Source organism: Rhipicephalus sanguineus, chromosome 8 (genome assembly GCF_013339695.2).
Source record: "Rhipicephalus sanguineus isolate Rsan-2018 chromosome 8, BIME_Rsan_1.4, whole genome shotgun sequence".
Lineage (NCBI taxonomy): Eukaryota > Metazoa > Arthropoda > Arachnida > Ixodida > Ixodidae > Rhipicephalus > Rhipicephalus sanguineus.
In genome coordinates, this window is record NC_051183.1 from 35110078 (window position 1) to 35133193 (window position 23116).

The following is a 23116-nucleotide window of genomic DNA, read 5'->3' on the forward strand; positions in this document are numbered from 1 at the left end:
ACTTCCTGTTGTTTTTGGCGGAGAACCACTGAATAATATAAAGGCTGAACACATTTCTTTAGGGGTATATGCAGGTTCTTCCACGTCAGGATTTCATGGTTTCCAAGAGCAGAGGAGAGGTCCCTCATGCTTCGATGCCGTACTTGTGGAAATCTCTGTGAATGACGTAGCAGTTCCAAGTGGACAGTGCCCATTGCCTCGGTACGCAGTCTGAATCGGTCGCCCACGGTACCGCAGACTTCCTCAGGGTCCCTCAGATGAAGTCCACCTCCTAGGAAGTGCCTGGACACTTCCTCCAGCAAAGTGCCCACGGGGCGCCACGTCGGGCAATCAAGCTTGGAGAAACCCGGTGCGCTGGGAAGGTGGCAGGATCCGTAGCCGACGAGTTCGTTTCGACCAAAAGCGTCCTGATGCCAAACTTGGACCAGGAGTTTTGGCCAGTCTGCAAGCAATGATAAGAAAGTTGTCATTATTCTCACGGCCGACTAACTTTCCGGGTCTGAAGTTTGAAATCCATCTGCTGTTTTGACAATACGTGAGTCATGAGTTGTCACGGTGCAGGAGCAAAAGGCGTGTCTATACACGCCTGACCAGGTTCCTGGCACCACGAGCACAGCAGACAACGGCTGAGAGCTACAGAAAAAAAAAGGAATATATACATAAGTATGAGCATGCAAAATAATGGCAAAAGTAGGCATGTACTAGCTTAATACAGTATTTTAAACACTAATCCAAATAAGCACAAACGCAATAAATGAAAATGTATACATACACGATCTTGGAATAATTGGAGCCGTATATTTTTGGTAGCACACCAAGAAATAAATATATACAAGAAAGCTAATAAAATTATGTAGCACGTCAACCAAAATATTTTGTTCGGGAGGAACTACCGGTGGAAATGAAACAGGCGAATACTTTTAGGGGCGAAGCTCCTTAAGGCGGCACCCGTTCGTCCCTCGTCGTGCTCGTAGTAGTGAGTAACAAGTCTTACCCTTTGACCTCCAAGGTGGTGCCGGTGGGAGATTTCTCCTGTGCGTTGTTGAACAATAAAAAATTCGCAGCGTGCGCGTTAACTGAAAGCCGAATTCTTCTGTCTCTGTAGAAGTGTAAGTGTTAGCTAAAAGCCGACTTCTTCTGTCTCTCATTCCCATTAGCAGCCATTGTTTACCTCCAAGGTAGTGCCTGGTGAGATTTCTCCTGTGCGTGATTAAACAATAAAAATTTTGTTCAAAACGCCGTTGATTGATGAAATAAACCAACGAAAGACGCCAGATGTTTTGTAAAAACAAAACGAAAGAACGCCAGATGTTTCTAAAGCAAAACGAAAAAGACGCCAGCTGCTTAACGAAAGACGCAAGGTGTTTTCTAAAGCAATGGTTTTCTAAACAATGAAATTTCACAGCGTACATGTAAAATTAAAGTGAGCTGCAAGTCGTCATAACTCATCGAACCTTTAGTATAAACGCGCCCGATCTCACGTCGGTGATGATGTACTGGGCAGAATTCACGGAAGATTCACGGTTTACCGATGAACCTCCGCAGCTTCGCCCACTCATCATCATTCACTCCGTGGATATGCTGTGATTTTTCATCAGTGCTTAAACGATGCTTTCTTAGCCTGAATAAAGCTATAGAGTGAACGGTCGTGAAATGTTTTAGGCGTTTGTATGCGATGAAACTTCCCAATACTACTTTTCTTATTGTGTGTTTTCATGTGTTTGCATTGCTAGTGTACATTTGCAGCGTGCTAATATCGTTTTTCTTAACTAGCTCTTACACTTGTTTACATTAAAAATGTTTTTCGCTATGCTGTATTTCCTTGTACATTCAGCATATTCTTTAGTGTAATAAAAATGCGTGCACACACGTGATGTATCTCGTTATGTACTTGTAATTACTATATATTCTTTTCATTGCGCCCGTAACTAGACTTGGCTAGGGGCCAAGTAGTTTTTGGCCACCTTGTATGCTCCATGTCTGCAAATAAATAATTTGAAATTTGAAACTTAACGAACGAGGTCTGTCTCTCTGGCTAATACCACAAGGGATCCTTTACTGAATGAAATAGAATGATAACGTTTCTAGAAATTCTATTGACTCTAGTTGCAAGCTCAGCAGAACATCAGCGTCGTCGGAGAACACGGCAATGAGTTTCTGCAGAGATTACCGTGAGCAGTCTTCCTCTTCGAGGGCGTACACCTCATGGGAACAACAGGGAGAAAACAAAGTGAAACATGGATTAACACTCGTCCATGTCTAACTTTGTATTGTCTCGGTCATTCTGCTGCAGTGTGAATCCTCTATGGTGCCACAACAACCTGCCCAAGCAATTGCTTTGCTCTGTAATATTCAGTTGGTGCAGAACTTGAGCGTTGTAGCCCATGTTTGCAAAAGTGCGAAGACTTGCTGGAAATCGACACGTTTGCGCAGCGCAAATTGAACGAGGACACAACACAGTGCCTGTGTTGCGTCCTCTCTTCTGTCCTCGTTCAATACGCGCTATGCGAACATGTTGATATTGAATCACCAACTAGCCTAAGCTATAATCCTGTAAACAGTGTTATACTTGGCGACAACGTTTCTTGGCAGTACTGTGGAAGCTACAGAACCGAAACGCTTGCCTAAGCGCGCGGCCAAGATATAGAACCTATTTTTATTTTCCAGTTTTCGGAGTTAACTAGCTCGAATAAATAGAGCTTTCTTCATTATAAAATTAAAACAAGCATGGGAAGCCTTTTGAATGAAAACAAATATTGTATTTTTTTTCTTTTTTCATTTCTTGGACACCGCCACGTTTTCCGCACGCCTGTTCTTGCAGTAAACATGGCGTCCCAGATGCCGGATGGACCATGTGCGGACGAAAACTCGCCGTTTCGTTATCTGAGGAAAATATACCCGAAATGCGAGAGAAAGTGGCTGTGCAAAACAGATCCAACAAGTTATCTGCAACGTCTGTGCTGGGGTGAGGTGCAATCAGCCTGAATGGTCGACGAAAAACTGCGAGCAAGCAAAACCGAAACTGGAACTGAAATCGGCTGGAAGATGCCGGACTAGCTTGCGTAGTAACACAAATTGCGCGGATGTCTCGCCTCCGTAGCCTTTGCTCCACCTGCCAAGACAAATTGTCCCCGAGTATAGCAAACTATGTGTCAGTACTATGACGTTACAATAAAACGTGGTGTAGTGGGAACTCCGAATTATTTAGTTTTTCTCATAAGGTGAGACTCCTGAAAATTTACCTAACGCACAGTACTCCAGCGTTTGTATCATTCGCTCCCTCATCGAAATATAGTACTTGAGATTAGCATCGACTCGTGATTTTTACATTATCATCAGTTAAGGTTATCTGCACGACTAGTGTGTCGTGAAAGGACAATGCCCGTAAATCACCTCCAACACTTTGAACAAGTTTCTCGGAACTTTAAGAGGATTCATCACTGCATTTCGCAGGGCCGAATGCTTTTTAAAGCTGCTAATGAGTTCTTATAATGCTTTGAACGCTGTAGATTAAGGTTAATAAAGAGAGAAAAAAGCATGTGTAATGACATTTGTTTTTGTTCCAGCACAGCATAGTATACATATCAGACAACAACTACCTCAACCTTAAGATATCACAGGTAAAAACATTTTGTAGCTTGACAGTAGCTGTGAGACTCGGGACAATCAAGGTTGACGTAAATATTCGAAGTGCCTGGAAGGACAGCTGTGGCTAGTCAAGATGACCGGCTGGATTTATGTAGATGACGTCTTGACATTATTAATTGACATTTCATAAAATTCGTATCCGAAAAGCACAGCGATATGCTTTCAACTGAATATCGTGCATGTTTTCTACCGTCCTAGCAGTGCCGCCTGGCTCATGTTGTATATACATGCTGTATCTCAAAGGAAGTGCTAAAAATTACCATTGCCATCATCGATCATTTGAGAATAATAATTACAACGCACACATACACTCCACAAGGTTGAAAATCTAGGTTGGTTATGGTGACGTGTGCGTGTGACGAAAGCAAGAACAAGTCGAGAGTGGTGCCGTTGTCAACCACGTCGTTTCGGTGCTGAAAACACAAATGACGGTCGACTAGCCCTAACTTCGCATTGCTTCAACACATACATTTCAGTGCGCATTGTAATTTGAATGTTGTTACGGCACTTTATGATAGAAAACGCACACTTCAAAGAACACAAAAGGACAGGAACGCGCGTGTGCACGTCCGTTAGTGTTTTGCGTCCTGCAAAGCATGGTTTTTCCATCAGCAGGTACACTCCAAAGCAAAAGAAAAAAAATTTGGGGCGCCTCTCTGCCACACAACAATAATCGTCATCTGGTTTGCTTGCGTTTCCTTTCTCGAGAGCTTCGCGCTCGCTCATTTCTTGTCAAGAGTGCTTAGTCACGAAGTACCGAGGGAGTGGCGATAACGCAAGGGAAGCACGCGAGAGAGATTACGATTATCGTTGTGTGGCCGAACGACACCCCAAATACGCCTTTTTATCTTAGAGTGTATATTATAGGGGGCACTCACCGACGTCACTGCCCGAGCATTCCCGAATTGTGATGATCGAAATAAATTTCACCTTGAAATTCAACTTCTTAAAAGCCAGCACAGCGAAAACTGTGCTTTATCTTGATCTGATTATCTACAGAATTGCAGTGGAAGCTGCGAATTTTACAACGAAATGGCGCGCGTAGACGTTCCGTGACAATATTGTTACGCGAAGAGACGCGAGAGGCACTGGGATCTATACCCAGCACCTCCACCAAATGTTACGCGAAGAGACGCAGACGTGAAGCTGTAGACAAGTGTATCTACAGAGTACTCGGGCACTTTACCCTAAGGCGGCGGCACAAAACAGCCTCCAAATCGTCGTCGCCTTCGTCAGCGTATTGGTCTCTTGATGGGTGTCAGTAGCAATACATTAATTGTTTAGGTATTACGCCCCTAAACCACGATATGATTATGAGGGACGCCGTAGTGGAGGGCTGCGCAAATTTCGACCACCTAGGGTCTTTAGAGCGCACCAAATCTAAGCCCACGGGCCTCTAGCATTTTGCCTCCATCTAAATGGGGCCACCGCGGCCGGGATTCGATCCCGCGACCTTCGGGTCAGCGGTCGAGCGCCCACTGGACCACCTTGGTAGGTTGTTCCTTTAGTTAAAAATACAAAACTGCGAGGTTAACAACTCAATATGGCAGCGCCGAAACCCATCCGTAAAGTAGTCTACATAAGAACCATGTGCTGACGTCAGTGCGGCCGCCATTAAGTTTTACAGCCAGCACAGTACAGTGGCGGATGCAGAGGGGAACGGTAGGGGCGATGCCCACCTTCTTAATGCCTGTGTACGCCCCCACCCCCTCCTTTCAGTGCCTGTCCTCCACCTCCTTTTTCAGGTTGCTTCGGCTACCACTGCCCTAAAGGGGAAAGGAGAGCCTTGTTCCCGCCCTCTACCTCATCTGTCTTCCTTCTCCCCCCATGATCTGATGAAGGAACAACCCCCCCCTCCCTCCCCCCACAAGTGTAGGCACCTGGATCCGCCCCTGGCACAGTGAAAAGTGTGCGTAATATTGATCTGGTTATCTCCAGGAGCAAGAGGGAAGCTGAAAATTGTACAACAAGATGGCGCGCGTTGAAGCCACGCGAATACTTGGTCTGAGCCTAAATGTGATGCATTCACCTTGGCATTTAACTGAGAGCGTGAGGCGGCGCACTGGGTCTGTCCGATGTTTCGAAGGAAAGCCGGCACAGACGCAGATGTGAGGCGTTCTATTAGGTATATAGGCGCGAGAACCTATTTTGACGAAATGCAGCACAAAGCAGTACACGTGTTCTCGGTGCTGCCTGCCCGCTGCCGTTTGCATTCACGTCAAGAGCGACGCGCTGCGAGAAGTTGGCGTCAAACGCTAAGCTTTGCGAAAGGACACAGACAACGTAGGTGTCTGGTAGAAGGAAAGTCGAGCGGTACTGCAGCGATTGTTTATCTTTTCGAACTCGTTTACTAACAGCAGACGGCCGTTTAGAATGTAGATGTACAGTGTTGAAATCAGAAGCGCATGCAGATGCTGGATAATTGGCTCAGAACCTCGTAGTTTCGAATAAGAAAGCAGGAAAATAATGTAAGAAAGAGGAAAGCAACATTTCAACAGACACAGGTTATAACGAACAGGCGAGGAATCGGGAAACTGGAAAAGTGGAAACGAAGAATCGGGAAACGAGATGGGGATGAAGGAAGTGGACCGAGTTTAGTGAAGAGGACATTTCGAACCGTAAGTAGATAACATTAATCGGGATGACCCCTGAAGAATATCCTGCATGTCTGCCAGCGGTGGTTACTGTGCTCCGCTACTGACACGAAGGTTGCGGGTTGGATCCCGGCTACGGCGATCGTATTTCGATGGAGGCGAAATGCTAGAGGCCTGTCAATGGTGCGATGTCAGCGTGAGTTAAAGAAGACCAGGTGGTGGACATTTCCGGAGCCCTCCACAACGGCACTCCTTGTAATCATGTCGTGGTTTTGGCACGCAAGACCCCAGATATTATTATTGTCATCCCCAATGGCTGCTGAGGTACATAAACCAGTTCCTGTGGCAAGATGTAGTGGCATCGAAGGACAGCACGCAAGGTTAATAAAAGTAATATCCATTAGAAAAATTCTAGTGGCGTTTCGGTGTTTCTAACGATCTTTGTTAACCCTTTCCCCTACCGAAGACGAGCTGAAGTTGTCCACGCTGAAAGAAGAGTTGAGGGCGCCGCAGTAAAGCTACCTGGATTCATTTTGGTGAGATATCTTTGGCTTAAGCAGATGGCGCTGTAAAGATTTTAAAAACGTGCTCAAAGCATGCATTTTGGTCCTGAAAAGACTTAATTCTGGCACCCGGAATTAGAAAATGGCGGCCTGCTCTGCGCGTGCGCACAGGCAACAGCTGTGTTTAGAAAAAAAGAAGAAACGCTTGTTTGCCGAAGTTTTATGGAATGAAGAAGAATTTCAGTTTTCCTCCAGCGAGTGTACAGGGCAGCATATTTTCTCTAAATCATCGGATCCGGACGACGAGCGCGTTTCGACGTATCGGCAGTGGACGCCGATAGATCTAGACAAACCCCCACGGATGCGTCCAAGGTTTTTTACACGGGCTCTCTCGTCCCTGGGCTTTAATTTTTAAACTTAACAGACATTTTCTGCAACGAGTACAAGAGAGGTCAGGGCACTTTCTGTGGTGCACTGCAGCGACTCCAATTCTCTGCACATTGTCAAAAATATAATATTTGGCTTCTATCTTGCGAATGAAGTGCCGCTAAATAGTCTTTTTAGTTCTTTCAAAAGACATAGAATCAAATACGCAAAGAAGAAAAGTAGGTATTTTTGTATCATATTTGGCCAAAACCTCGGTAGGGAAAGGGTTAAAGACAATGGCTTTCGGGACTTCTGCCAGCCACATTCCAAAACCTTGCACGATATCCTATCTCTGACGAAAATTATAAACCGACCCCGGAGCCAGCACATCACAATAGAACGTCTCAAAGTGCTAGCTGTCACGAAAGAGGGAAGTGGAAAGCCAGCATTAATCACATTTGCTTAATGTCTGAGGATATTGCTAACTTATAGCTAGTGCCGGCTAGAGTTAGCTAATTAAAGGTAAATGTTGGCTATCTGTCAGGCCCGTAGCCGGGAATTTTTTTCGGGGAGGGGGGCACTCGATGAAAACCTTGACCATTTGTGAAAAACAGCTATTTTCATTGTTTAATTTCGGTAAAACACCCGCATCCATCAAAATTCCTGGGGAGGGGGGCCTAGGGCCCCCCCCCCCTGCTACAGGCCTGCTATCTGTTATAACTTCAACGTTATCATTATTCCATATCAACCAATGATTGCGTTTTCTACTGATCTTCTTCATACTCCTATAATAATAGTCAAGATAAAATTATGGCGAATTTCTGTAAGGGTAGGGGTTGTCTGTGCAAAATATTTCATCGATCAGAGCGGTATCATCGACGCCTTCGATAAGGGGTCGAACGCATGGCATTCGCGATTTTCTTTTAACCTTGGAGAGAAAAGGAAGTAGGGTTGTCCAAGTTTGCAAAGACCCCCCAAGGTGACCTAGATGAAGTTCATCTTACGTCTCAGTTTTGCGCATTTGTAAGTGTTTGTGTGTTCAAGGGCACTTAACGTCTCACTTGCGAACGCTCGAAAGTGCTCCTTTCCTTTTACGTCTTTTAAATGCGAAGCATTTCTTAACGAACATCAGGCACTTTGGGCGTTTCTATCTATCTATCTATCTATCTATCTATCTATCTATCTATCTATCTATCTATCTATCTATCTATCTATCTATCTATCTATCTATCTATCTATCTATCTATCTATCTATCTATCTATCTATCTATCTATCTATCTATCTATCTATCTAGCCGCTTACGTCTGGGCGCTCTCCCGGTCGTCTCCATAGGTTTTAATATACCAAAATTTGCATAGCATGCGATGAGTGTATGACAAACACGATTCTCTATTGATGAAATGAATAACGCAAAATACCTGTCGCGTACATCATGAAACCATTTCTCTCAGTCACGTGTGGCACATGCCCGCATACTAGAGTTCATGTTATGCGGGTATGTGCCACAGGTGATAACAGAGTCTCAATCAACGCAGTAACCGCGAGCATACACATTGACACGGAAGGAAAGCGATTAATAATAGTAATTGTTGGGGTTTTACGTCCGAGAACCACGATATCATTATGAGACACGCTATAGTGAAGGGCTCAGGAGGTTTTAACAATTTGGTATGCCTTAACCTGCACTGATATCGCACAGTACACGGGCCTCTAGCATTTCGCCTCCATCGAAATGTGACCGCCGCGGCCGGGATCGAACCCGCGACCTTCGGGCCAGCAGCCGAGCACCATAAGCACTACCCCACAGCGGCCGACGCAAGGAAAGTTAGGGAGCTGGAGACAGAGCACTCCTGGAAGTCCAGGGCTACCATCCACTTGTCCACGTGGTCCAAAACGTCGACCACGCGGATTACGCTAAAACCGGGACCAATGCTTGCTGTAATAACCCTACCAAGAGGGCCATGTCCCTCATAATTACCGGTGACTTCAACATTGATTTATCAAAAAGCAACAACGCCTGGTTCTTAGACGGCATGAAAGACGGCTTAGATGGGGACAGGCCGTCACCAGACGTCGCTGCCACGTCCAGGACAGCAGGCATAATAGATCATTTCTTCGTAAAAGCCATCCGCGGTTTCCACCAGCTCTACACCAGCGCCACACTTACACCGTTCGTAGCCGCGATCACAAGCGGATCCGATAACAAGTCATGTGCAGCTGCTGGTTCTCACTGATCACGGTGATGATTACATTGTTCAAGAACTGCCAAGAACCCTCCACATATACGCACGGGTTCGTCAAACGTGCGTGCGTTCTCCGTCATAACGGATAAGTATAAGCGTCACAATTGTAACGCAACTCTAACAACTTCAACTGTGACTGTAACGTACGTGCAGTGCGCTTGCGCGTGCCACTCGGCTTTGTATATATCTAGGAAAGCGTTTCTGAATTAAGCTAAGTTTCGAGTAGCGCCTGTCCTGTGCATTTGTGTTCCTTCATTGTCCTATTCAAATTCGCGCTATCCAGTATTGAAGAATATAAGCACTACATATCAGCTTACTGCGTTTGGTGTTGGTAACTCCTATGTTGCTGTGTGCATCGTTAAGCTACTCTAAATTGGGTTATATAATACATATGCTACTCTTCAAAATATGTGTGTGCATATATCATTTGCAGGTTTCTCTAGCGTCATTACGTACCGCTTCGCTGAATGTGAAAAATTGGGACACAATCGTCTGCCTGCGCATGCTTCGCATAACATTGATTCCCACGGTACGTGGGATCTGCCGAGTATTTTTTCCAAATCAAATTACATATAAGCTACGCTGTAATCTATGGCAAGTCGACCATATAAACTGCTTACATACTTCCCCGTAAATATAGTCGTCGTAGAAAAATAACGAATGCAAGAACGAACGCAAGAAAAGCGAGACAGATTACAAAAGCGTCCACTATCACTGAAAAAAATATTGCACTAAGGTTGAAAAGAAGGCAGGTACAAGAGATCCGATATATACTGCCGACGACTGAGTTAGCTGCTGCAATTGGAGTTTCATCTCTCACACGCTGTATAATAATATTGTAACGCGGCGCTGAAAGAAGGAGGAAGAGGAGGAACTGGCACGAGGGATTGCTGACCGGCGGTTTTGCGACCGTCTCTTGTGTTTTTATCCAGCTTCTACTTCGCATTGTAAATAAACCCATCACATCCGTAACAGCTTTGGTGGAGAGGTGCTGGGTAATCCGACGCCCTGGACAGCCCACTCGCAGAAGACTTTCGAAGAAGCAGACGTCTAGCCGGTCTGCCCCCGGAAATCACCGACATGACCGACGCCGAAGCAGGCATGCCGACGGGCAACGCCGCTGCATCAACCAGTGCCACGGCCTTGGAACAAGCTGGCCGCAGACCAAGACAACCTAACTGCTGGGCGCCTGAACCACGCACATTCTCAGGTAAAACAGATGAAGACGTGGATGATTGGCTGAAACACTACGAAAGAGTGAGCCGTTATCACGAGTGGAGTACGCCGGCGAAACTCGTCAACGTAGCATTTTTCCTCGCTGGCACCGCTCTGCTTTGGTACGAGAATCACGAACACGTGCTCACCACTTGGGAAATCTTTGTCCAGGAATTGAAGACCTGCTTTGGGGACACGAGCTCGAAGAAAAAGAAAGCTGAGCAAACGCTCTCGTGTAGAGCTCAGTTGCCCGGCGAAACGTGCACGGCATACATCGAAGAGGTATTGAAGCTTTGCGGGATTGTAAACGCGAACATGCCTGACGAAGACAAAGTTGGACATTTGTTAAAAGGCATCGCCGAAGACGTGTACAATTTCCTGATCACGAAGGAAAATCTGAGCACTCCTGCCGAATTTAGGCAGCAGTGTCGCGCATTCGAGGCTCTCAAGACCCGAAGAATTATACCTAAATTCGGGCGCTTGGACAACGTTCCTAGCGTTGCAAGTATGGACGTCGCCTAGTGCGAAGACATTCCCTTGATCATCCGTCGGGTAGTTCGAGAGGAGCTCGGACGGCTCCAAGCGGCGGATGCCCACTACCAATGCTCGTTCGACGATTGCCCCGAACCATCATCATACTGGATGCGAGAGCGTCGCGTCGACTGCAGACCGCGCAGCGAAGAGGCGTATTTCAGCACGAGCCTCCAGTCTCTACCTGCAGATCCCAGTCGCCGCCGTCCATCACCATCCCGGCGGGTTGCTGCGGAATACCCCTCAGCACCAACAAGGCGTATTCCTGAAGATTACTACCAGGCGTCACGACGTGCTTCTGCCGAGCATTACCCAACTTCGCGTACCTCTGCTCCTGCTAATGTAAGCCGGGAACTACCTGTTTGCTACGCATGCGGCCTCCGAGGGCATATTTCGCGCTTCTGCCGCCGCCAGCCGCGAGCACCACGCTTTTCGACGTACCCTGCTCGTGTGCACGAAACCTCGACCTCTACACCTGTCATCCACCCTCTACGACAGCAGTGGCCTAGCAGATTCCGCAACGAGTCCCCCGCCTCCGAGCGAAGCCTTACGCCGCCTCCGACACGATCACGCCGTTCGCCGTACCCGCGTCGTCGGTCGCCTTCCCCGCCTCAGCTGGGAAACTAGCTGGTGCGACCGATGGAGGTGCGGTCGCGGGACGGTCAGATTCGCCAATTCCTCCTGCTGTTGTGATGCTAAAGAACAAAGTGAGTGTGCGTATAGACGATGTAAATACTATCGCCCTTGTAGACACTGGTGCTGCTATTTCGGTAATGAGCCTTCGTTTCAAAGATTGTTTTTTAGGCCATAAAGTTATGTTCGCGTGGGACCGCCAAGAAACTTTTCGTGGAGTTGGAGGTGAAGTGTTGCGCCCTGTCGGTATTTGTTCCGTTCTTCTTTCTATTGGAGGACAAAGTTTCAGAGCCGAATTCACTGTGTTAGCTCACGCAACTCATGACGTCATTTTAGGTATAGACCTCCTTCGTGAATGCGGTGCAACGCTTGACTGTGGAACTAGAGAAATGCTTCTACAAAGCACGTTGCCAACTGCCGCCATTGATGAATTTGCAACTCACCCAACTGACGTGCTTTCAATTTCCAAAGATGTGTCGATCCCTGGTCGGACAGCAGTGTTTGTTCCCGTATGCTCTTCTCGCGCCCGGTTAGGACCCTGCACCGGACTTGTAGAGCCTGATCGCACCAACGCTATTAAGAAGAATGTATTGGTTCCGCGGTGTGTTATTCGAGCCATCGACGGACATGCTTTTTTGTGGACGGTCAACGCCTCCCCAGAGCCTGTTGCTCTCTCAGCCGGACTTAAACTGGGAACATTTGAAGAGCAGACCGCAATTGACATCAGAATGGTTGCAGTCCTCAGGCATCAGTCGGACAACGCCCAACTACTCGGCCGAATTGCGACGCATGATTAACAAGTCGCTGTCTTCTTCCGAGCAGCATGTTCTCGAAGAAGTCCTTGCACGCTATGTGGCAGTCTTTGATTTTGCTCAAGACGAGCGTTGTCTCACGTTGCCGAAATCCCGTACGCACCACCGAATCAACACAGGAGATGCTACGCCGATACGCCAGAAACCCTATCGCGTATCCCCTTCTGAAAGGAAAGTGATCGCCGAACAGGTCAACGACATGCTGCAGAAGGGCGTTATTCAGGAGTCATGCAGCCCCTGGGCAGCTCCTGTTATACTCGTGAAAAAGAAAGACAACTCGTGGAGGTTTTGTGTTGACTACCGCCGCCTTAACGCCGTCACAAAGAAAGATGTGTACCCTCTACCACGCATCGACGATGCTGTCGATTGCCTGCACTCCGCCGCATACTTTTCATCGGTCGACCTAAGGTCTGGGTACTGGCAGATACCAATGCATCCGTCTGACAGAGAGAAGACTGCTTTCATTACGCCCGATGGGTTATTTGAATTTAACGTTATGCCGTTCGGCTTATGTAACGCCCCAGCAACCTTCGAGAGATTTATGGATTCCATCCTTCGCGGTCTCAAATGGGAGACTTGTATGTGTTATCTGGATGATGTGATTATATTTGGACGGACATTCCACGAGCACAATCAGCGGCTCAGAGTTGTTCTGGATTGCGTCAAACAAGCTGGGCTCATTTTAAACGCAAAGAAGTGCCATTTTGGTGAGCGCCAAGCCCTAGTTCTCGGATATCTCGTCGACAAGGACGGCATACGACCAGATCCCCACAAGATTACTGCAGTCCGCAACTTTAAGCAGCCGACAACGGTGAAGGATCTTCGTAGCTTCCTGGGCCTGTGTTCTTATTTTCGCAGGTTTATTAAGGACTTCGCCCAGCTTGCTCATCCACTGACGAACTTGCTCCGGAAGGATACCCCATACAGTGGACCGTTCAATGTGAGACTGCCTTCGAGCAGCTGAAGTTTTGCTCACTTCCGGGCCACTTTTACGTCATTTCGACCCGGAGGCACTCACGGAACTGCACACAGATGCTAGTGGTGTCGGCGTTGGCGCTGTGCTCGTTCAGTTTCATGACGGACGTCAACACGTCGTTGCGTACTCAAGTCGTACTTTGACGAAGGCTGAGAGAAATTATACAGTAACGGAACTTGAATGCCTCGCGGTTGTTTTCGCCATCCAAAAATTCAGACCTTATTTGTACGGCCGACATTTCAAGATCGTCACAGATCACCATTCCCTGTGTTGGCTTGTCGGACTACGCGACCCAGCTGGTCGATTAGCTCGTTGGGCATTGCGGCTTCAAGAATACAACTTTTCTGTTGCTTACAAGAGTGGTCGCTGCCACGCAGACGCCGACTGCTTATCTCGTCTTCCATCTCAGAATGTGGACACTGATGACGACGATTTCGACAACTACCTCGTTGCGATTTCCTCCAACTTCCTCTAGTTTGGACGCCTTCGGTCACGAGCAACAGCGCGACCCTTCAGTGAGACAAATTATCGATGCGACCCGCAGCTCTGAACGCGCAACGCCATTTGTAGTTCATGATGGCCTTCTATATCGCAAGAATTACTCCAGCGATGGCGCCCCACTGCTACTCGTCGTCCCCGAATGTCTACGCCTTGCGGTCTTCCGCGCAATGCATGACGACATTACGTCTGGGCACCTTGGATTTGCCCGGACGCTTCACCGTATCCGACAACGTTTCTACTGGCCTCGATTGTGGAAGACGACCAAGCACTACGTCGCGAGTTGTGATGTCTGCCAGCGCCACAAACAGCCTACTACTCATCCGGCAGGCACACTGCAACCTGTTAAACCACCGACTTCACCTTTTGAGAAAGTCGGCATAGACTTACTCGGCCCCTTCCCCAAGTCTGCCACCGGCCGCCGCTGGATTATCGTGTGCGTAGATTACCTAACGCGGTATACTGAAACGATGGCAGTTGCTTCAGCCACCTCATCAGATGTGTCGTGGTTTCTGCTGCACTCGATTATCCTCCGTCACGGAGCCCCTCGTGTGGTGATCAGTGATCGCGGCCGGCAGTTCACCGCTGATGTTGTTGAAGAGTTGCTACGGCTCTGTGGGTGTCAATATCGGCATTCCTCACCGTATCATCCACAGACCAACGGCCTAACAGAGCGCACCAATCGTACCATCATCAATATGCTTTCAATGTATGTATCAGCGGACCATAAGAAACTGGGATGCTGTATTACCTTTCGTTACATACGCCTTCAATACGGCAAAAACACGAGGTCACAGGATATACGCCTTTTTCCTTCTCTATGCTCGTCATCCTCAAACCTTTCTCGACACCATACTTCCTTTCTCGACAAACGAGAATGCCAGTGTTGCGCAGACTTTGTGTCGCGCCGAAGAGGCGCGTCGACTTGCGCGACTTAGAACTCTCTCTCCTCCCATGCCCGTGCTAAAGACCGTTACGACGCAAGACACCTGCCAGTCACCTTCGCCAAAGGTGATTTTGTTTGGCTATGAACGCCTGTTCGAAAGAAGGAATCTGCCAGAAGCTCCTTTCCAAGTACTCCGGTCCCTTTGTCATTACCCAGTGCTTGAAGGGACGTCACTTACGTCGTTGCGAAAGTGACAGCTGAGAACCGCCGTTCACGCAACACGCAGGTTGTGCATATTGCACGATTGAAGCCCTACAACAACCGATCACTCTGACTCGCTCGGTGAGCTTCGTCTTGGCCGGAGGGAAATGTAACGCGGCGCTTCGCATTGTAAATAAACCCATCACATCCGTAACAATATTATCTGGGGTTTTACGTCCCAAAGTTCGGTTAAGAATGTGGCACGATTCGTGAATAACATTTTGTACAATACCTTTCTCTTCACTGCCACCACAACTTTACCCTATGGCGTTGTTGTATATTGGAACTCATTCGAATGATGAATACATAAGGTTTATGAGATATTGGCGCTATTGGGATGAGGTACTCTTTTTTCACAGATCATGCAAAGTAATGAAGGCCATGTACAAGAGAAAATACGCAAATTCCAACTGAAACTAATTTTATATAAACAAACTATACATTGTTTAAAGCAATGTCAGGAGAAAAGATAACAGAGGAACACAATGGACAGAGAGACATGATAATACATCTAACCTTAAGCATAAGATTACATTACCATAAGATTTCTTTTACTATAACACTTCGTCATACGCATTGTATCGCCACTAGCTGTTAAACAGTGTGAGGGATGGAAGAGCATCGTGTGACGGCATGCCCATATATGGATTGAGTAACGCACCTTGTGTTCGTGCTTATTGAGGTAGCGGAAATAACAAGAGAACCGCAAAAAATCTACAAGAACAGTAATACCAGCGATAAAAACAGGTCCACGGTACAGCACTGAAATTCTGAGAATGTGATGAGATATGTACCATTGTTTCAGTACAGCCACCGCTAGATGCATGAATGATATTTTAACTTGTTCACGTTGATCAACGCGCGTACTAACGCGAGCGCTTTTTATCAGCCCACCCTATGTTAATAACTGGTACAGCTGCTTCCAACTAAAGTTTTATCGCACCTATAGGCGGCAGTGCATATCTGACAATGCACTAGTACTCGATATATCTACAAACGCGGGTAATATAGGCTGGCTTACTTAATGAATAGGCAATCGCTTTTGACACAGCACCGCTTTCTCTTGAGATCCTCCATAGGCTCCATTCTACGGAAGCTAAGCCAACCCCGGACATGGCGGCAGCAGGCGTGCTCACTGCAAGCGAATTGGGCAGACTTGATTCCACATAAAAAGGCTAACTTCCGACTTGTTTGTCCCGACCCTTTCACGAAACGTGGATGGCGCTGAAGGCTATGGTTAACCGTCATATGCAAACCGCATCGAGATCACATGGAGGCCTCTAGTAATCACAAGACGCGATCAATGTATGGTTCGCTTTTGTTCCACAGCGTGACCAGCCCAAACAGCTCGAATAGTAATAGCCAAGGTTTCTATGATCAGCTCGTTTGGTTCAGAAATCGAAGAGCACTAAAGTTTTTAATGAAGTCCGCAAGGCGCTGTCGTCGAAACTTCTAGAGATTTACCAATAACTGACCGTAAAGTGTGTGAACGCGTTGGCCAGAATGTGTTGAAAAAAACAATCCCCACAATATCCACGAAGTGAATGATATTAGAGGAGTTTGCTCGTAGATAATCGGGTAAACCGCGCATGCTCCGTACAATTCCTCTACTGTCATATAAAGACGTGACACGTTGTTATAGTTGCGATTGTGGTCAGGTTTTTGTCGAACCACAAGCGGTTGCAGACCTTGCAGCTATGGCCGAACGTGTGGTCGAGGAAACCGCGCTTGAAGCACGCGTCGGCGCCACCAACTTCAGGTAGCGACCCCTTTCGGCGCTTGGCCGCTGCATCCCGTGTCTGTACCTCTTTGAGGTTCTCTTGCCGTCGCTTCCGCGCGGCTTCGGCTTCGCGGGCTTGTATCTCGGGGTCCGCACGACGCTGACGTCTCTCTGCGGCCTCGCGAGCTCTCATCGCAGGGTCTTGGCGGCGAGCCCGCTGGCTGCTGCTGCCTTGCGAGCCCTCCGCTCCGCCGCCTTGCCTTCTTCGTTCATATTATTAGTATCGAAGCGCACTGACTGGCGACTGTGGAAAGAGAGAGGAAGCGCGCAGTTGTGGCCCTCTGGCAGTCTCCTATCAAACTGGAGCACGCGCCGGAGAGGAGCGAGCGCCGCATGCTACAGTTGGCTATGCTATATGTGGTTTTGCCTGTGTTAATATCATCACCAAGGCGCTCGAAGAACAAGAGGATGAAGACTTCTCTTCGTGCGCTGAGCCAAGCTAGCGGGAGCAATGAGAACTAGCGGCTATTACGGCGATGAACAAGCCCCGAGCATAAGGAGCAAGCTCCTAAAAGCTCCTAAAACTCGCAGCAACAGCTGGCACCGTAATGGAGGAACATGTCACTTGATCGTGTCGTTATCGCGTATCCTTCGAGCTTATAGTAACTCGGTTCGTAGAGGTGTCGGGCATTTCAACTAACCTTGGATGCCTCTGGTGCTGAAGTGAACATCCAGAGGGTGACACCAGACGACCCTGTTGTCTTCGTACCGGTGTCTGTCCACTTGTGTCTGACCTTCCTTTGATCCCTCCAAAAGAGTCCAGTTCTCCCCTGTAAGCGAGAAAGGTAACGTTTAATGCATGCTGGACACAATTTAGCTTGTTTACACGCATAACACACTACATCAAATCAGAAAGGAATGACAGAGATAACTGAGGGGCTCCGTCTCATTATGTGTTACTATAGACTCCTGGAAGCGATAAAGAATTTACGGCTGCATCCTGGTACTATGTCTGTGAGTCAAAGTTGGCCTGACCGGGTCTGTCTGCAGCGAGTGTAAGTATAAGCGAGCATGGCTTAGTCTTGGCGGTCAGTCAGACATGGTTTTATTTGGGAATTAAATTAATTGGAAAATTTGTGTATACAGAAGGTGGTCCCATAGTCAGAGACTGAATCGTGACATTCTGCAGTAATGAATGAAGAAAAATTAACTGAAGTAGCAAACAGCAGTACAGAAAGCAAGAAATAAAATGCATCGCAAAAAAAAAACTGTCTGAGTAGCTGCTTCAATCTAAAATGGAAGTCTGGTTAGTCTGAGATCCAATGAGCGCGAATTCATTTTGGAATTCATGGAATTCCAAATATCATTTTTTACATGAGCATGAATGACGTCCTTTGAGTTTGCAAATGGAAACTTTCGATATCGAATGCTAACGGAGTAGAGCAGTTCGCGTGAGTACAGATGGGATAATAGGTTATCAAATTTTGTCTATCTACAGATGGCTGAAGTTTTGTCAATGGCGTATTGTGAAGTAAGATTTCATGTTTACCATTTTTAACACTCACTACGTTGTGGGTGGCCATTTTCGCCCATTCCAGGACGATAAAGAGTTCGTCTAATGCTAAAATGAGATACGGAGATGGTTAACAAGTCTTATTTTTTAATGTACGCTTAAGCATACATGATAAAACGTTACAAATAAGTACCAGACATGCAATCTTTCAAAATGAACTATCGGAAATTATACTTAATATCCGAGTTAGAATGCTGTCGGCGGTTTCTATGTTTTCAGTTGCGCATATTCTCACTGCAATAAGTTGAGAAAAACAACACGAAACAGATTTCAAAGCTGACTTCACGTTCAAATTAACAAAGCTGTACGACATCATCCACCTCAACGCGTCTCTTTTCACTTGCAGATTACGCGAACTTTGTACAATGCCTAATAACAAGTTCCGCAAACACGTTGCAAAATTATTGAGTTAGATTGCGAGTAAAGCCCTTATAAGTTTTCCATAGCTCCTGTCGCGACATTCACGTTCTTCGCGATTCGACTCTTCTTGCGAAGAAAACCAAATAACACAAAGTAGAAGCTACGGAGTCAGGTCATCACGTGGCATTTGAGTGGGTTCCCAGTCACTGCGGAATCAAGGGAAATGAAATGGCAGATGAGTTGGCAAAAGCCGCTCATAATTACACACAAACCTACCTCATTCCTGCACCCCAATGTGATATAAACCGAATTTTACGAAGAACAAAACGTGAATTATGTTTATCCACCTGGTTCCCAGACAGCACAAAGGAATCGATTCTGTACGCTGTTGACCCTAACCTTGAGTGCCAATTAGACCCCCAGCTCCCAAGACGTATCGACACACTCATTCATCGCCTATGACTCGGAACCGCTTACACAAAGCACTTCTTATTTCGGATTCATCGTGCATCATCGTCAACATGTTCATGCGGCCACGACGACGAGGATGTGCATCATCTGTTGCTCGACTGTCCGAAGTACGACACGCATAGACAGCGACTCGAACATGAACTTCACACGCTGGACTCTGAGCGAACGTTTTCCTTAGCGAAAATACTAGGCCCATGGCCGACTAGGATAAACCGTAAAGCAATGAAAGTGCTCCAGCGTTATTTTGAAGACACTAATATTTGCGATGGCTACTGAGTTCTTGAACTTATACGACTGTAGATATGTATATATATATTTTATTTTTTTATTCTGTTATCCTAACAACTATGTGAAAAGGGGTAGCCGTCACCAAGCAATGGTGACAACAACTCCTTCATTTATTTTCTATTTCAATAAAAAAAAAAAAGAAGCGATTTTCCCGATCCGTACTGTGCTTTCTTTTTTAGTTTTCATACGAAAACGTCCTATCCTTATGTGTTCTGCGAGTACGCGAGGCTTGTGAAAGTAAAGGTGAAGAAAAAAACAACACAAAACACAAAGAATACAGAGAGGTGGTTTCTATGCTGTAAAGTATGCATTTGCACAAGAATATCAACGTCACACAAAAAAAAATGCGGTTGGGAGAATTGTTTTCTGAGAGAAAGGTTTCGACGAATACGCGATCGCTTCATGGTAATTATAGCGCTGAAATTAATACGTACGTTGAAAGAAAAAAAGGAGGAATATATATTCCTTTCTTTAACCATATAGAATATACTTGCACAATGTCCGTGCTGACTTTTGATAAGAAAGAAGTCCACGTGCCGTATATTCTGGCTTCTAAGTTCTCTTCACGTTCAAGGTATGACATTTACAACACTTAATAAAGTTCAGTAATGTCGAAAGTTGGACGAGTTGGTGATAGTTCGTGATTATATATGAAGCAGCGCACGACGACAGGCACAAAAGGAACGAAAGGGACACCGCTGCTCTCTCAACTAGTTTTCGCAGAAAAACATGGTTTATATACAACAAGACGGTGTACCACGTGCTACAATGACGTTCAAGCTACATCATATTTTCTAAAAAGCACACTTCGCAATCGCTGAAAGTTATCGATGCTTGGCTAATACAGTAATCTTTTCTTTTTGCGATGTGGAAGGCCTCGATCACTTCCCTGGTCACCTGATCTCTGTGACTGGAAAGTATTTCAGTCTCAGAGAACAGCGGGGAGCAGCCACACTCCGAACAATGCCGCCTTATGTGTGAGTAAGCATTATTAGCTAATGCTCTCTTGTGCTCCGTCAACCTTGTACTTATGCAACGGCCAGTTTGGCCTATGTACATCCTCCCGCATGACATGAGCAAACAGTATACTACTGCAGTCCTGCACTCAACAAACGAAAAAACGTGCTTGACAGAGCACCGAAAACTATCCTTTTTTCCAAGCATTTCCAAACAACTATCCAAGCATCGATAACTTTGAGCGATTGCGAAGTGTGCTTTTTAGAAAATATGATGTAGCTTGAACGTCATTGTAGCACGTGGTACACCGTCTTGTTGTATATTAACCATGTTTTTCTGCGAAATAAACTAGTTGAGAGTGCAGCGGTGTCCCTTTCGTTCCTTTTGTGCCTGTCGTCGTGCGCTGCTTTGTATATAATCACAACACTTAATAAGTAGCGCTTTATGCAAGAGAACTACGTCAGAACAGGAAGGGTTCCATTTCTAGTGAGGAATCATTTCCCGTTTAAGCTCTATTTAGCGGGAACAACGATGTCCGAAATATTCTTCTAGTGAACTAGCTTCGCGCCAAAACCCGATCACCGCAAATAAAGTGTGACGTCAAGTTTCGAGTAGTATTTGCGCATCTCGCTGCTTTAAGGAACGAAATGTTCTCATGGCGTAACGGTACTTTCATGGCTTTTCTGAGAGCGTTCTCACGGTTTGATATTGTCGGGCTTTGCGAACAGTCCGGATTTAGAACACGTGTCGATTATTTACACTAAATTTTTCGCATATTACACAATGCGAACAAAAAACAGAATGAAGACACCAGTGAGAGTATGAGTCAGGAAAGGCGTGCTTTTCTGATTTCATCAATTCATTCACCCTGTGTTACGTCTTAATGCATTAAGCAGAAACCAAATATCCCAAGGAAATGTGCTGATTTGTTTATTTATTGTTCTTCGTTAATTACATTCAATATTTCCTTATTTGAACTTTTTAGGTGTTCCTTTCTATTTCGCTACAGGAGAAGGAAGGGACACTTATTTCACCAGTGAGAAAGGCACCTAAAGGTGAAGATTGTTCTGAATCATTCTGGTGAGAGAAGGGAGTGCCACGCTTTTTCGCAAGGGCACCCATTCCTGAACGAACACAAGGGGACGAAAGTTCTGACTCAGTGAAGTTGTATTTATTCACTAGAAATGACTTGCTTTTCCGAATATATTGCACTTGCATTGCTAATTGGGCTAGTTGGTACTCGTTCATTTTGACAAGATGAGGCGCGCACACAAACATGGACACTTGTAGAACGACGCAAGCAATACAGCGCCAGTGCTGTTTGCGTCTTTCTACTAGTGTCCGTGCTTGTGTGGGCGCCTTATCCCGTCAAAATGCTTTTAAGAAGCTTGTAAAGAAATATCTAGATCTAGGCAGAACTACGTATCATTCAGCCAGGTGCTTGGCAATATGGCACATTCTCCCCGCCGTTGCATCCGCTACGCGCCGCGGGAACGCTGATAGAGTTTTCTAATCAACAAGCCTCAACGAAACCTCGTCAATATCTATATTGTGCATGTGTCTGCGACTGTTTGTGCTGTTCGTGTTGCAACTGCATGTACTATAAATATCACCCAGATCTCGGAGCAGCGAACCGGGCGATCATCCGAGTTAGCGATTCCCGCATGTGGTTGAAGTCTACATACCTCTCAGTGTCTCCTTCTACGAATGCAAAACTGTACGCACTGCAGACAAAATACCTTTGCTTAGTTTCATTGCTGTTATAGTCGTGCAGTATTCCGGCCACCTCTTGCACGTTCCGGCAGTGATTCCATTTGTCGTTTTCATCTGTTCTCAAACGATTAGGGGAAACGCTTTCACCTTTAAATTCTGAATAGCTGCGCTTCTTATTCCAAGGAAATGTACTTACTAATTCAAGCGCAATTCACATATGTGCCACACATCGGATAACTACGAGCTCCTGCAAGTTTAAGAGAAAAAAAAAAGATTGCTTGTTTCTCGTTTTGTCAATTCCTGACTTGCCACATGTATAACTCTCTTTAAAGATACACTTTAACTCCCTTTTGGAGAGTCGCGCGACTGGCGCCTCCCACGACTCCCCGAAGAGAGCATAATTATCTTCGAAAAAAGAATTTTGATTGATTGATTGATTTTATTGGCGCAAGGGCCACTCTTGGCCAAAGAGCGCCATTTCAATAGAAGTTAGTGGCAACTAATTAGAAGAAGTTCAAGGATGTAGATGTGATATGGCTGTAAATGGGGCCTAAAATGGGTCGCTGCAAAAGTGTAAAAGACATAGGTAATAAAATATGGGGATGACTAGTGGTATACTAAAGAGGACTTAGTTGCGTAAATAATGATTATGTATTACAGATAATACATGGCGATTGTAAAATATAACCGGGAGCACTACTGCCTTAGCAGAGCCCTTGTTTAGAAGGGTCTGAAGGCGCGTGCTACACAAAGTATGACACTCGCAGCAGCACCATCTCTAGAGAGGATTGCTACGAGTTTTTTGGCACTATAACTTTCAATGCGACTCGTTTTATGTTACGTTTATAACAGCCTACTGTCGAATAA

General features: G+C 46.1%; 1 protein-coding gene across 1 annotated transcript in view; it reads right to left on the reverse strand.

The window, feature by feature from the left end:
* Nucleotides 1-85: 85 nt before the first annotated feature.
* The window catches only part of LOC119401713 (B9 domain-containing protein 2-like), a 24726-nt gene continuing 1695 nt past the window's right edge, over nt 86-23116 (reverse strand). Inside the window, 3 exon segments of the mRNA XM_037668642.2 lie at nt 86-169; nt 171-442; nt 17589-17717. Coding sequence (XP_037524570.1) covers nt 125-169; nt 171-442; nt 17589-17717 — 446 coding nt within the window. The 3' untranslated portion in view covers nt 86-124.